This window comes from Glycine soja, chromosome 7 (assembly GCF_004193775.1).
Source record: "Glycine soja cultivar W05 chromosome 7, ASM419377v2, whole genome shotgun sequence".
In the NCBI taxonomy this organism is placed as follows: domain Eukaryota; kingdom Viridiplantae; phylum Streptophyta; class Magnoliopsida; order Fabales; family Fabaceae; genus Glycine; species Glycine soja.
In genome coordinates, this window is record NC_041008.1 from 775,035 (window position 1) to 788,394 (window position 13,360).

The following is a 13,360-nucleotide window of genomic DNA, read 5'->3' on the forward strand; positions in this document are numbered from 1 at the left end:
ACTATTTATATTTTTAATCGTTTAATATTGTTAATCTATCATCATTGATATTCTTTTCACTTTATCATCTTTTATCTCTATTAGTATTAATATTTTTAATTGTTGATTCATTTTTTTAAGTTTAAATATATTTTTCATTTTTATAATTTAGTTTTTTTTATTTTCATTCTTGTAATTTTTTTTTCATTTTAATAATTTCAAAATGTATTTTTTTGTCTTTAAAATATTTTAAACAATATTATTTAAAATTTTTTAAGGAAAAAAAATTAAAAAAGACATTTTACAAAAACTAAACAAAAAAAAATTACAGACAAAAAAGAAAAATGTCAAATGGACGAAAAAAGATATTTAAACATTTATTTTAATATATCATCATTTATCTCTCTCGATATATTAAATTCAATACTATCTAACGAATTGTCAATATTTATTTTAAAAGAATTTTATATTACAACTGTAGATTATAAATCTAAATAGAACTTTTGTACAAAAAAATATATAATATAACTTGTATATTTAAAATTATTTAATATTTATTTACTATAAATGTTAATTGTAATATAATTTAAAATTCATATTTTTAAAAAATATTTATCTTATACAATGCATAAATTAAAATATTAGTCAGTAATCTATAATAAATTAATAATTTGATGTATAATAAATTTTAAATTTTAATTAATCAATATATCCATTTTAAATTCTAACTATATCTAAAAACAAATAAGATATAAATCTTACCTTTGAAAATTCTAATTCAAACTCAGTAGTTGCTGTAAATTTTATCAAGACTACGATAAGGATAGCATCCAACTTTAATTAGGGTTTTTGTACTATTTTTAAGCTTACAAATATCCTCTACAGAAACCCTACACTTGACAGGGGACGGACAGGATATCCTTTTCTACAACCTTTCTTCTCCGCCCTTAAGATCTTGATTTTTCAAACATCATATATTGAAAAACTTAATTTTTCATGTTTTGGTATGTATTTTTAAAAAATAATATTTTTGAAAAAGATATTTTTTGGAAATGTTTTTAATTAGTTTCTGACAGAAACTTTTTCATAAGAGAAGTGGGAATCTTTCTTTGAGTTTAATTTTTTTATTACAATAAAGTCATTATTTTTTATTAAATTATATAATATATAAATAATTTAAATAATTAATAAAAATATGCATAATTCTTCGATTTCAAGAAAACTTATATAAATATTTTAAATAAATAAATTTTATTTATTATGAGGAAAATGAAAAACTTCTTCCGTATCCAAAGGTTACTAATTTCCATGTCTCTCTCTACCTATTGATGGATGCTTCAGCGAGAATTGACGAAAAAGAAAGGATAGAATCATTGAACTACCGAACGATGTTCTGTGTCACATTCTTCCACTCTCTCTGGAACATGGTTTGGGGTCTCCACTTTGAGTGAAACCAAGAATATCACAGCAGAACTTTGTTCTCTTAGTTACCATGGATGGTCGCAATAAGAGATGTCACTATTGTAATATTAGTGCAACCAAAAAGTATCACACATTCACACTATGAGGTTTTGTAATTTTGATGTGGTTCATAAAATATTATATTAATTTAAAATTATATGTAAGACATTAAAATAATATTTTTTATCAAGTGATTTTTATTGTAGATGTTCTTATATCACATCCTTTTAATTTTTATTTATTTTTAATACACATTTGAATTTATTATTTTTATATTAAAATTCTCACGGGAAAAAATAAAAAATAAATGTTAGATTATGATTTTTTTATATTGATCATATGAGTGCAAAATTACTCGCCAAATTATTATGCTTATATGCTATAAAACTAGATTTGTACCTTTAGAGCTAAATAATTATTTTTATATTTTTCTATTTATTAATTGTCTTTCTCATTAATTTAAAATTTAAAAATTTTATAAATGAATAATATTCAGGCTAAAATGAATAAATTTTAACAATTTTAATTAAAATGATCTATACTCAAAGCATTTCAATTAAATTACAAAGCTTATACATACAAATAATAAAGTAATAAATTTAAACTAACATTGTTTGTGTAGTATACCATAGAAAATATTTGTATCTAAGAAAATAATTACCATAACACCATTTTTTTTTATTGAGAAATGTATTTTTTTTTTGTATAAGCAAAATTTCATTGAATAATAATAATAATAAAAATCTAGCCTCAGTACAATGCAAAAGAATCTCATGCTTTCGGAATTCAATATCAAATGTCCTTTCAACGAAAATATATCTTACTGCAACATTACGCCCTCCCGCCTTTTGTTATTAATTCCCATTCCTGTCCTGTTTCAACATGATTTTTAATGGTCAATAGTTCTTCTTTGCTCATATGTCCTACAATTTCTATTCATGTTCTATTTTAATGTCTTCTTTGCTCATATGTCCTAATTTTCCTACTATTTGTGGATTCTGAATTTTTCTCCTTTTTTTTTTCTTTTCTTCTTCTTTGTCCCACTTGGACCTGAGTTCAGATCAACTTCCTTGACGTCAGAACATATAAACCACTACTCTGCAGGATCAGTGAGGAAAGTTGCATGACATGAATATTCTTCAACAGACTCCAACTCTAGCATATCCGGATCATAGGTTGAAACTTCTTGTATAATACACGTTCCAATGGTTGCCCATGCTTGTTGTTGTGTAAGGAAGTAAAATACTAGAAAGATTTAACCAATGAATCATGAATTATGAGCAATAATTATAAGGAAAATTTCACATTACACTTTAACTTAAAATCTTAAGACTTAAGTTAATGGATCTTATTCTCATGATGTTTAACCTTCTCATTCTTACTCAATGTGAAATTTCATCTCACACTTATATTTTAACAATTTTTTCCTAAGTATGAGTCTTTTTTTCATATGATAATCTCCCTCTCGAGTAAAAATCCTTCTCAATCCAAGAGTATTCAATGATAATCTTTAGAGCTTAATCATGAGTATCCCGACTCGTCTAGTCATTGCTACCAACATACTTTAGTTCCTTACATCATTATAACACTTGCGGAATCGTTACTTGACCTTCATGTATAGACTCATCTATTGAGAACCATTGCAAAACTTTCGATACAGAGAGATTCTCATGTTCATGGATCTACCATTATCATTATACTCTCATTCAAGCTGATCATCAAGTCGAATTGTCGGCTCTAATACCAATTATTGTATAACCGAAATGGATAAACAACAAAAAGCTTTAATCAATAAATCATGAATAAACTATATAAGTGAATTTAATATCATGTTTTAACCCAAAATTTTAAGGTTTAGATTTATAAATTTTATTTTTATTTATATAATGTTCAATTTTTTCATTTATATCCGATGTGAAACTTTAATTAACACTTATTCCAACACTTGTTTTTTCCCAAGAAAGAATTGCAAAAATATGAGATGAAGAAGACATAGAGAAGAAACTCCATTTTTCGTTTGGTTGGGAGAATGATTTAAGTGAACTTGCAAAGACGATTGTTTTCTTACATTTGTGCGCCAACTTTTTCGTCAGTGCAGTTTAAACAATATGAATCTACAATAATCTAATGTTAGAACTCAACAATAAGATCAAGACGAAAACAAGAAATTAAATACAAAAAAAAATAAATGAAGAAAAATGCTAACATATCCTGCAGTACATTCTTTAAAACACTCAATCATTAACTCATTAAGGATCACAATACTGTAAATCTCACTTTTTTTAATGGAGTCCTACTTGTTTGTTTTGTAATTTTTAATCAATCTCAACAAAGTAGAAAATGTATTAGCAACACTTTCTCGAAACAAGAAAACGGAAGTAAAAGCAAAACATGATTGAATCAATATACCAGATGTTATTACATTGGGTTGTTTTCTTATAATAAAAAAGCACTAAATTGCTTTCTCCTTACAACTACTACAAGGTAATATTATAACATTACATCACAGGAAGCTAGAGACTTCCACACAAACAAAAACCAATTTGCACATGGACTCAATCGATGTCGTCTCAATGTGCATCAGGTATCTTTTCATCCTCCTCCACCTCAGTATAACAAGCACAACACCAATATATATACACACAAATCCACAATCATCCCAGCAGGCTTTCAACCACATGGTGTGTTGTGTTCATTTGCAACTTCACCTTGGTAAAGCCAAATTAATGCCTCTGGTGGTCTACAGGTGTAAACTTTGACCCAAAGACCATGTATTCAATTGCAGAATAAATCAATATGGAAACTTTATTCCACTTATTTTCGGAGATTGAAAATGATCAGGTGCAAATGGCTTCCACTGAGAGTTTCTTCATGACACTTGGACAAGGATCTCCTCCAAAAATTTCAGGAGACACTGTCACTGTGCACCAGCTCTGGCCAACACAATTCTGCAACAATAAAGTCATTATTAAATAGTGTATTCAGTGAAAAGGACCATAAAGTTGAAATTGATCATTTAACCTTCAGAGTTTTAACTCCAAAAAAAGTATTAACACTGAAACAAAAATAATGTCCCTTCTATATTTTGAAACAAATAATACCTTTTGGAAAGCATCATATGACTTGTGAGCATGACAACTTCCTTCGCGGTAGTTTCCACAAGACCCTACTGGAGTGCCAAAGCTAGCAAACTTGATTGATGAGATTTTTTGTCCAGGGCCACATGACAAATGTGCTTTTGGTCTCACAGGACTTCTGACTTTGCCAGAAGCTTGCATGTCATAACTTACAAGATTTGGTTGCCACTCATAGATATCAGCACATACACTATCTATATCCCTTCTAACCAAAAAGATCCCGTTCGGATCCCCACCCAATTCCTCAAACACAACCAATAAATTTCCAGTTGGCTTCAGCCATGAGTGAGGAACATGATACCTGAAATTATCAACCAGTAATTAGTAATGACGAGAATTTCTAACCACATTAAACAAAATAGCAGAACAATCAAGATATTTCTCACCATCTTTGAGAAGCCTGGCCACAGTTACTTCCACATTTCTTCTCGTTGTAAGTTCCAGCATAGTTACAGTAACCACAAGAACCGGATGCTTTGTAAGCAGGCCAATAGCGGCCCAGACTTTGTCCATTTATCCACACTTGACCTTTGCCCATGCTGCCCATGTCTAAAGCCAATGGTGCAACTCCAGCTGGGGCATCAAAGGTAGTCTGTAAAAGTATAAAAAGGACGTTACTTTAACTGCATCTCAAAAGGGTCCCTTTTCTTGCATTTATACCAACTTATCTGTATATGGTAACCATTTCTTAGTACAATCTCACCAATTTTTTTTTTCTTCTAGCTCATTTTTGTCTAATAGTAAAAATAAGTTCCATGAAGTATGGATGATCCCAGATTCAATGGAAAGAAGAAAAATGTTTTGCGGAAGTAGTCAAGATTTAATTTGTAAAAGGGTAGCAAAAATAAGGAGGAGTTGACAAATGAAAAGAAAATAGGGGTAGTTTAATCTCCACAATGAAAACTTTAAATTTCTACCACTAGTATATAAGAATAGTAATTTAAGAATAACGTATTAAGAATAGGACAATATAAACAAAATTTAAAGCAAGCCTAAACATATGCTTCTTTAACTATTGAAGGTTATAGAGGCATCACAATACTTACTTTGTACCAAGTCAATGGCTGTCTTCTGGAAACTAAAAAGCCCTGAAGCCACTCAACAGAGGAACTTCCACTAAGAGAATGAAGATTCAAGGCTTCACCTTTAAGACCAACCTAAAACATGCATTCAAATGAATCTCAAGCAAACTGAAGCAATAATGAGAAAGAGAAAGCACCGAGAATGTTTGAAAAGAACCTTGTATGACCACTTCTGCCAAGTTAAGTCCCTTCTCCCCTCATTGAGACCACTTAATGTAATTGGGCCAAGAACACCAGCATTCCATCTTTCAAAATGTGGCCCAACATTCTGGATGTCAATAACAAAAAACAGATGAGTATATATAGTCATGTTCACAAATCAGAGTTCAACATTCTAAAGTTGGATTAGTTTAGAAGTACAAAGGTGCATCTGATCTGACAATATCATTTAGATATGCCCATGTGTGCATACAGTGCTCACACGAGAGAGAGAGAGAGAGAGAGAGAGAGAGAACAAACCGGAAGCCCAACTGCAACACTTAGAAGAGAAATTTTGTTAACACCAGCTCTGAGCCTCACACTTTCACTAAAGGTTAGTTTGGGGGCCTCTAAGCTTCCATATGCAGTTCCTGATCAAAAGAAAATGCATACTAGGTTCAGTATATGAAAGATTATGCTGAAGCTATTGGACAATTACTAGCTTCCAAAGTGAAATAATTTGCTTGATAGTATCCACGATAGAAGAATAAATGGAAATAAGAAAAAGTAGTTAGAGTTGGTCAAGTAGTAATGGATAAACTACTCAATCATGTCATGATATATAACTTATAACATGCAGTTGTCTAATCAATTGAATGCTTAAAAACTATACATCAACTACTTAAAAGCATTCCCTCTTCTTCCTCTTGGATCATACCAAGAAAAATACAATTATAGAAATTCAATACCTGCATTATTCCAGCAGAAAATGGTTCTTTGTAGTTGAAATAACTAGTGTTACTGAAATTGTGTAAACCAGCAGTATACTACTCACCTGACAGCTGATTGTTGATAAAAACATGCAAAGCATGCCCAGCAGACAAAACTGTAAGAACAGGATTCTTTCCATTCCTCAAAAATCCTTCATTGGAATTGATCACAACACTGGCACCAAAAGGAACAAGATAAGTATTCAACGTGGAGAAACAAAATGAGCAAATATATCAATAATGTTATAACCAGGATTGTAAAAGCAATGAAGAGTAAAAAGATTAGAGTTATAGGTCACACTCACTCTGTGGAGTACCACAAGTAATCAGATAAATCTCTGGTTGCATTTATCTGCTCCAACAGGCCAGTCACAGTGAACGAACTATCATCAGTAGTGGTTGTCTCTTCATTAAATGCTTTCCAAGATAGTCCTCCATGAATAGGAACACGAGTCATCTTCATTGTTGTGCTCTGAGAACCAACCTGTAAAGAGATTTGAAATTATCACTGCTGCTGAAATCTTCTGTTGAAGAACTACTGAAAAGAATACTGTTCTCTTCATTATTAAAAAAATTGTTCAGTTCAACTAAATAGCATATAGTTGATCAAACTTTATAGTAAGAAAATCTCCATTGTAAGACATAACTACCCCAGCTCTAGTAATCTGAAATAAAACTTTGTTTGATTTTTGCCTCACCCTTGCAGTGTTATAAACAGTGTGCTTGCAGTTAGGAAGAATGCTTATAGACCAAGGAGGCAAGTTGTAACGCTGATTTCCAAATGCCACTGTTGCATAAGATTGTGGGTTATAGTTCGCAAGGAATGCAGCACAAGCCCCAGACTTTGATCTAAAAACATGAGCCTGTACATTGGTTATGAAAGTTAAAAGTTTAGCCTAGTTACAAAGATTTTAGATAGGATTGTTAATTCTCAGATAACAAAATCAAGTTATACCTCTTCGTAGTTTCCAAGCTGTTGTACAGTAGGATCTCCAGATACTAAAGCAGGTTCACAGAGTTTTATTGCTCTATGTAAATCCTTCAGATGACCCCACTTTGGCTGTCTGGGCAATCCTGCATAGAGAAAGAAATAACATATAACTTAAATCATGTATGACCAAAAATATAAGAACTGACTTTGTTTTCTTTCGGTGCATACCATATTCATCAAGAGGCGCATCGTAATCATAGCTCGTAGCAATAAAGGGACCACCAGCAGTTCGACCAAAATTTGTTCCCCCATGATACTGGAATGAAAAAAAAAACAAAGGGGCTTAATTGGCTAAAAAGAGGTAAATCAAATCCACACATTAAAATCAACAAATGTTGAAGTTACCATATAATAATTGACAAATGATCCCCCTTTCTGTATAAACCTTGCAATTGAAAATGCCAAATCCTCAGCAGGTCTGTGAGGAACTGCACCTCCAAACTCAGTAAACCTACAAATTTAAAAGAGTAACACAGGCAATGAGCAGTCAGGCAAAACCTCTAGCTTTTATGATTTTCATTCACACAGAAATCTAAGAAGTAACAAGGCACCAAATACAAGCTACAAATTTATTGTACCAGCCAGTCCAAGCTTCTGTCCACATCTTTGGTTTGTAAGCCTTATTTGGAGAGAAATAATCACAATAGAAACCATTGCAAGTGTTAATCTGCAAAATTTTATATTGGAATTAGGAGCTGGACTTTGACCCTGACCGGAAAAATTGGATTTACATACATATTCATGCAAATATAATTTTTTTGAGTATATAAAACTATTTTTCTCTCTCCATCACTAATAATGAAAATTGGCCAGAATGTTAGATTTTAAATTTCCACCACATGTAATCAGGGTAATTTCACTACGATTATAATAGTCAATTGCCAGTCATGATAATGAGAACAGTATTAAAAGGACTGAACAAGGATAGATCTCACCATGAACAATGAGGAATAATTATTCATTTCCTCCATTAGCATTATGGACAAAACATACTGTCCTGGTATCCCCACCAAAGACAACGAGCTATTATAAAGATTAAAGAACATGTCTATAAAAGGTACGAATAATCCGAACTTACGATAGGATCAGGAGCATCTTCTTGCTTGCACATGATCCATGGAACCCCAGTGCCAAGTCCTACAGCCATATGTGCTGCCCATTGAGTGTAGGCTCTACCAGGAGCACCAATTTCATACTCCATAGGCCCATATTCATTTTCAATCTGCACAAAAACAATGGTACAAAAACGTAATGTTTTCTGTGTATATATCCATTTTTAGTCAATTAATAATAAGGTTATAACTGTTTTCAAATTAAAAATTTAAAATGCTACATGAAGATATATAACAAGTGATTGGATTCTGCAGAAGGATAGCTGCATATGTAATCTACCTGGGACAGAATTATTGGACCGCCCTGAGACTCGAATAACCTTTCTGCTTTCATCATATCCACAATCTTCTTGGTAAACTTTTCCATTTGAAACTTCAGCACAGCAACATTAGAAGAAAAAAAAAGGATATTAGTAGACAAATTAATAACATAAAACATATATAAAAAAAAGAGAGGAGAATTTCGTATGATTCTTAAAAGGAATAAGAATGAGTGCTATCTCACCTTAAACGGTCCATTGTCTGTTCTGAAGCTGATACCTAGAATGTACTTGAGCCAAACAGGGAAACCTCTGAAAAATGAATAAGATTGAACTGTTGAGAAATTTCCTAGTTCCTATATTAACAAGGATTTTTGCCTATGAAAATAGGAAATTCATCTCTTTCATTACCCAAAGTTCCATTCAGCACAAACGTAAGGACCAATTCTGAGGTTAACATAGAGGCCTGCTTGCTGCACCAGCTTTATGAACCTCACCAGATCATAGTTTCCCCCAAAATAATACTACAGTAACCAAGAGAAAGAAGAATACTAATTATTAATTATTCTAAACAGCTAAACTCAATAAATAAATAAATAAATAATGCATTTTTTTCAAACACTACAAGCAAACATTGTTCATTACTTTGCCAGGTGAAGGTTCATGTCCATTCCAGAAAACATAAGTTTGAATGACATCCAAACCTCCTTCCTTTGCCTTCTGAATAAGATCTGGCCACATCTGAAAAGAAACAAACTTTAAGTTGCCCATTTGATAAAAAGGCCCTGAAACACATTTGAGAGAAATACCTCAGGGGTGCTTCTGGGATAGTGAATGGAGCCAGAAAGGAGTATCCTTCTTTGTCCATTGATGGTGATAGCCTTATGGTCATAGGACACAGAAGCTGAAGCATGACCAATCAGTGAGCATGCAAACACCACCACCACCAAGAGTAGTGGCACATTCCACATTATGAGCTTGTGGAAGCTCATGACAACAGACAATGAATAATAATACTAAACAACACCCTTGTTGTGTTGTTTGTTTCTCAGCTTGGAAAAGCAGTTGCCCTTGCACACTTTATTCTATGCTTATGTTCTGTGCTCAAGTCTCCTCCTTTTAGCAGAATGATTGAAGAGAAAAAACGGTGTTAAAGGAAGAAAAAAAAAGGGAGGTTGGAGCTTGAAAGAGTGAGAGACAGTGATAAACATATATTTTTTTTTCTTTTGATTTGTTTTCACCCTTTTGGGGGATTAATAGATACTTTATGTGAAGGTTCTGTCACTTCTGTGTTAGAGGAAAAGGGTGGTGCTATGCTGCTGCTTTTATAAACAAAAGCAGTGAGGAGTGGACGGTTTTTGAGAGAGAGAGAGAGAGTGGGACCTACTTCTCAGGGAACTTTGGGACCCATACCTTGTTCTTACTTCTTACTCCATCCGCTAAAATTCTTTTTCTTTTTAACTTACTTTAATTGTTTTTATTTTTTTTATTGATAAAAGTTTGGGTGACTTAAATTTTAATAACTCATCATAGTTATGCCCTGATAAATAAAAGAAGTAAGATGAAAAAAACAAAAGCGATGAATAAAGAAATAAGAAAAAAAAAACACTTACATGAAGAAAAAAAATAATGATAGAGGTAGAAAAATAAGTAAAAATAGATAAATAATATAAAAAATTATTATTTATAAATTTATTTTCAGTCTTCTTTTTTTACCAAATAAACCAAGTTAATTTAGTTCTCTCTCCCCTTCTATTTTCCCTCTTATTACCAAGCTGTTCTCAGGATAGCCTTTAGGCCATTTACAAAAATATATTACTTAAAAAAATAAAAAATATATTTATTATTTTTAATAAATATTTGAATTTTGTGTTTACTTTTACTTTTTAATAAAACAAAAAAATTATTTTTTATCCTTGACACTTTTTTCCTTAATAAAAAAATCATAATTATAAGTATCTGAATAAAACTAATAACAAATAAAAAAATTATCAGGAAGCAAACATAAAATTCATTAATTTATGATAAAAGAAAGTGTCAAAAATTAAAAATAAAATTATTATTTTATTAAAGATTCAATGTAAAGAAAAAATATCAATAAACAAACACAAAATTTATATATTTATTACAAGTCAAAAACATATTTTAGGTTTACTTAAATTTATCAGTAAAATTTTTATAATAAAATTTAAACACATGTTCATCCGAGATATACGTTATTTTGTTGTTACTAACTACGAGTAAAACATTTTAATCGTTTTTATCTATATCTATATAATTTATTAAAAGGAATAATCTCTTTATTTGTTAGTTTCTTCTTACTGCTTTATTTGTTGGGTTTAATCAAGTTTATTTCGTTTATCAATACTATAATTAGTGTATATATTTATAATTTAGTATTAAAATATTTGACTTCATATGATATTAAAAAATATTTATGATATTATTTAGTATTAAATATTTATTATTATATGAATGAGATAAAATACTTACTGGCGCTAGTAATAATTTATGATATTATTTAGGAGATTTGGGAATTACGTTGAAGAGTAGTTACAAAAATTTATTTAGACTTACAAATTCTTTTAACTAAGTTTAGTAAATTTCAAGATTAATTTATTAAATAAGTGAATTATTTATTTAAACATAATTTACTTTTTTGATTTTTAATAATATAAAGTTATGATTTAAGAAAACAAGATGAAAATTTATTATTTAAATATCCATGATGACTATCTATGAGATTTTCAATAATACGTTTAATAAAAAATGCATTTCTCTCTAATTAAATTATATCCTAATATTAACGGACTCGCTATTTGCGTCCAGTTATCCGAATTCAGACTTGGGAAACACAATTTTATAGCTGTGTTTGGTATTATGGCTAATCGCTGAAAACGCGTTTTCTGTGATACCTTAAACCAAACCAATAACGATAAAAAAAATTCTCCGCCCAATTGTGGTCTCACGCGCGCATCGTAGAAACTGAAGGCAAATCCAATTGAACCAATGAATTAACCTCTTTTTTTTATTTATTTTCAGGAAACCATTCACGTAAGAAGAAGCAAAAAGTCCAATGGCTTATATGTAACTTCATTTCATTTAAGGACAAATGCTAATCAGGTTCATTGAGTATTGGATGAAAAATTAAAAAAATATTTTTATTAAAAACATAAAATTATATCCATAATATATATTTTTTCTTTTAATTTATTAATTAATGTTCTAAAAGTACTGATGAGTAATATTCTGCATTTAATTCAACTTTCGTTTAAATTATTTTATTTCATGAGAAGAATTTTTTCAATAATTTTTGTTAAATCAATCAAAACAAACATATGCAAATCTTTTTTTGTTTGTTTGGTATATGCAAGACATGACAGAGGTGCAGTGCGATCCAGAATAGATCACTACTGTGGTGTTGTTACTCATTCATTGCACTACTCAGTTCTGACTGTATTTTGAATTCAATGGCTATGACAAAACTGAAATATTTATGTGATTTCAAATTTGCAGAAAGTATTTAGTTGGGAGTTACCAAATGTATATTAATAATTCTTATTCAAATTTGAATTTATCATTAAATGCAGTAAGGATACTTATTACAAGATTAGAAGAAATAGTACAAATTTACTTTTTAATATTTTAAAAACATTAATATTATTATTTATTTGAAACTTTTAGCGTCAAAGCTACACTAAGTATTAACTAGTCTAGTTGAGACAAATACATCAATTTATTGAAAATATGAGATAACACTTTTTTGGTGTTTCTTCTTTATTACCAATATATTTGAATTGAAAATAATCTTACTCAACAATTTAAATTCGTTAATCTTATAAAAATTGGCAGTTTTGTAATCCTTAACAAAGTTTTTAAACAGTATCTTCAAGCTTCCTTAAACTTTTTTCCTTTTCTAAATTGTTGGGGGCCATAACTCTTGGCTTTTGCCGATGGTAAGTTCAAACGCCCTTTTTTTAACTTTTAAACCCACCCAAAATCCACCGCCAATATTCAATAATACTAGCACATTTCATTTATAACATGTGTGCAAATTGTCTGAATTTTTAAAAGCAATTCAATAGGTTCTTCTGACGAGTATTTTAAGAGTATTAGTCATATTTAATAATTAATTTTTTGTCGTAAATCACAAGAATAATGGATTAGTGATTTTTTACAGGAAAATTATTATTTTTTCAACCAGTATCCTAAGTATTTTACCATAAACTGACTTTACGTAACAATGGAAGACAATACCAATAATGTTTTAAATTTCTTCTTTCAATCTCAAGTTATATATATGAAACAATTTTCCAAAATCTTGTTGCATGCTTAAAATTTCCTGAAACAAAAATAAAATAAAAATTGAAGTGTCAATTTGTCACTATTATGAAATGTAACAACCTGGTCCTATAGGAAAAAGCATGAAG

General features: G+C 30.2%; 1 protein-coding gene across 1 annotated transcript; it reads right to left on the minus strand.

The window, feature by feature from the left end:
* Positions 1-3,815: 3,815 nt before the first annotated feature.
* Positions 3,816-10,236, minus strand: LOC114417941 (beta-galactosidase 1-like). Its single transcript, XM_028383023.1, has 19 exons — positions 9,740-10,236; positions 9,576-9,671; positions 9,342-9,454; positions 9,176-9,242; positions 8,951-9,043; positions 8,637-8,780; positions 8,137-8,225; positions 7,904-8,009; positions 7,727-7,814; positions 7,523-7,641; positions 7,266-7,430; positions 6,873-7,051; positions 6,633-6,742; positions 6,119-6,228; positions 5,817-5,927; positions 5,624-5,734; positions 4,964-5,169; positions 4,542-4,878; positions 3,816-4,388 (listed from the first exon to the last, which is right to left on the minus strand). Exons 1-19 carry the CDS (start codon positions 9,920-9,922, stop codon positions 4,278-4,280), a joined length of 2,538 nt encoding a protein of 845 aa, XP_028238824.1. The 5' UTR covers positions 9,923-10,236; the 3' UTR covers positions 3,816-4,277.
* Between the last annotated feature and the right edge of the window lie 3,124 nt (positions 10,237-13,360).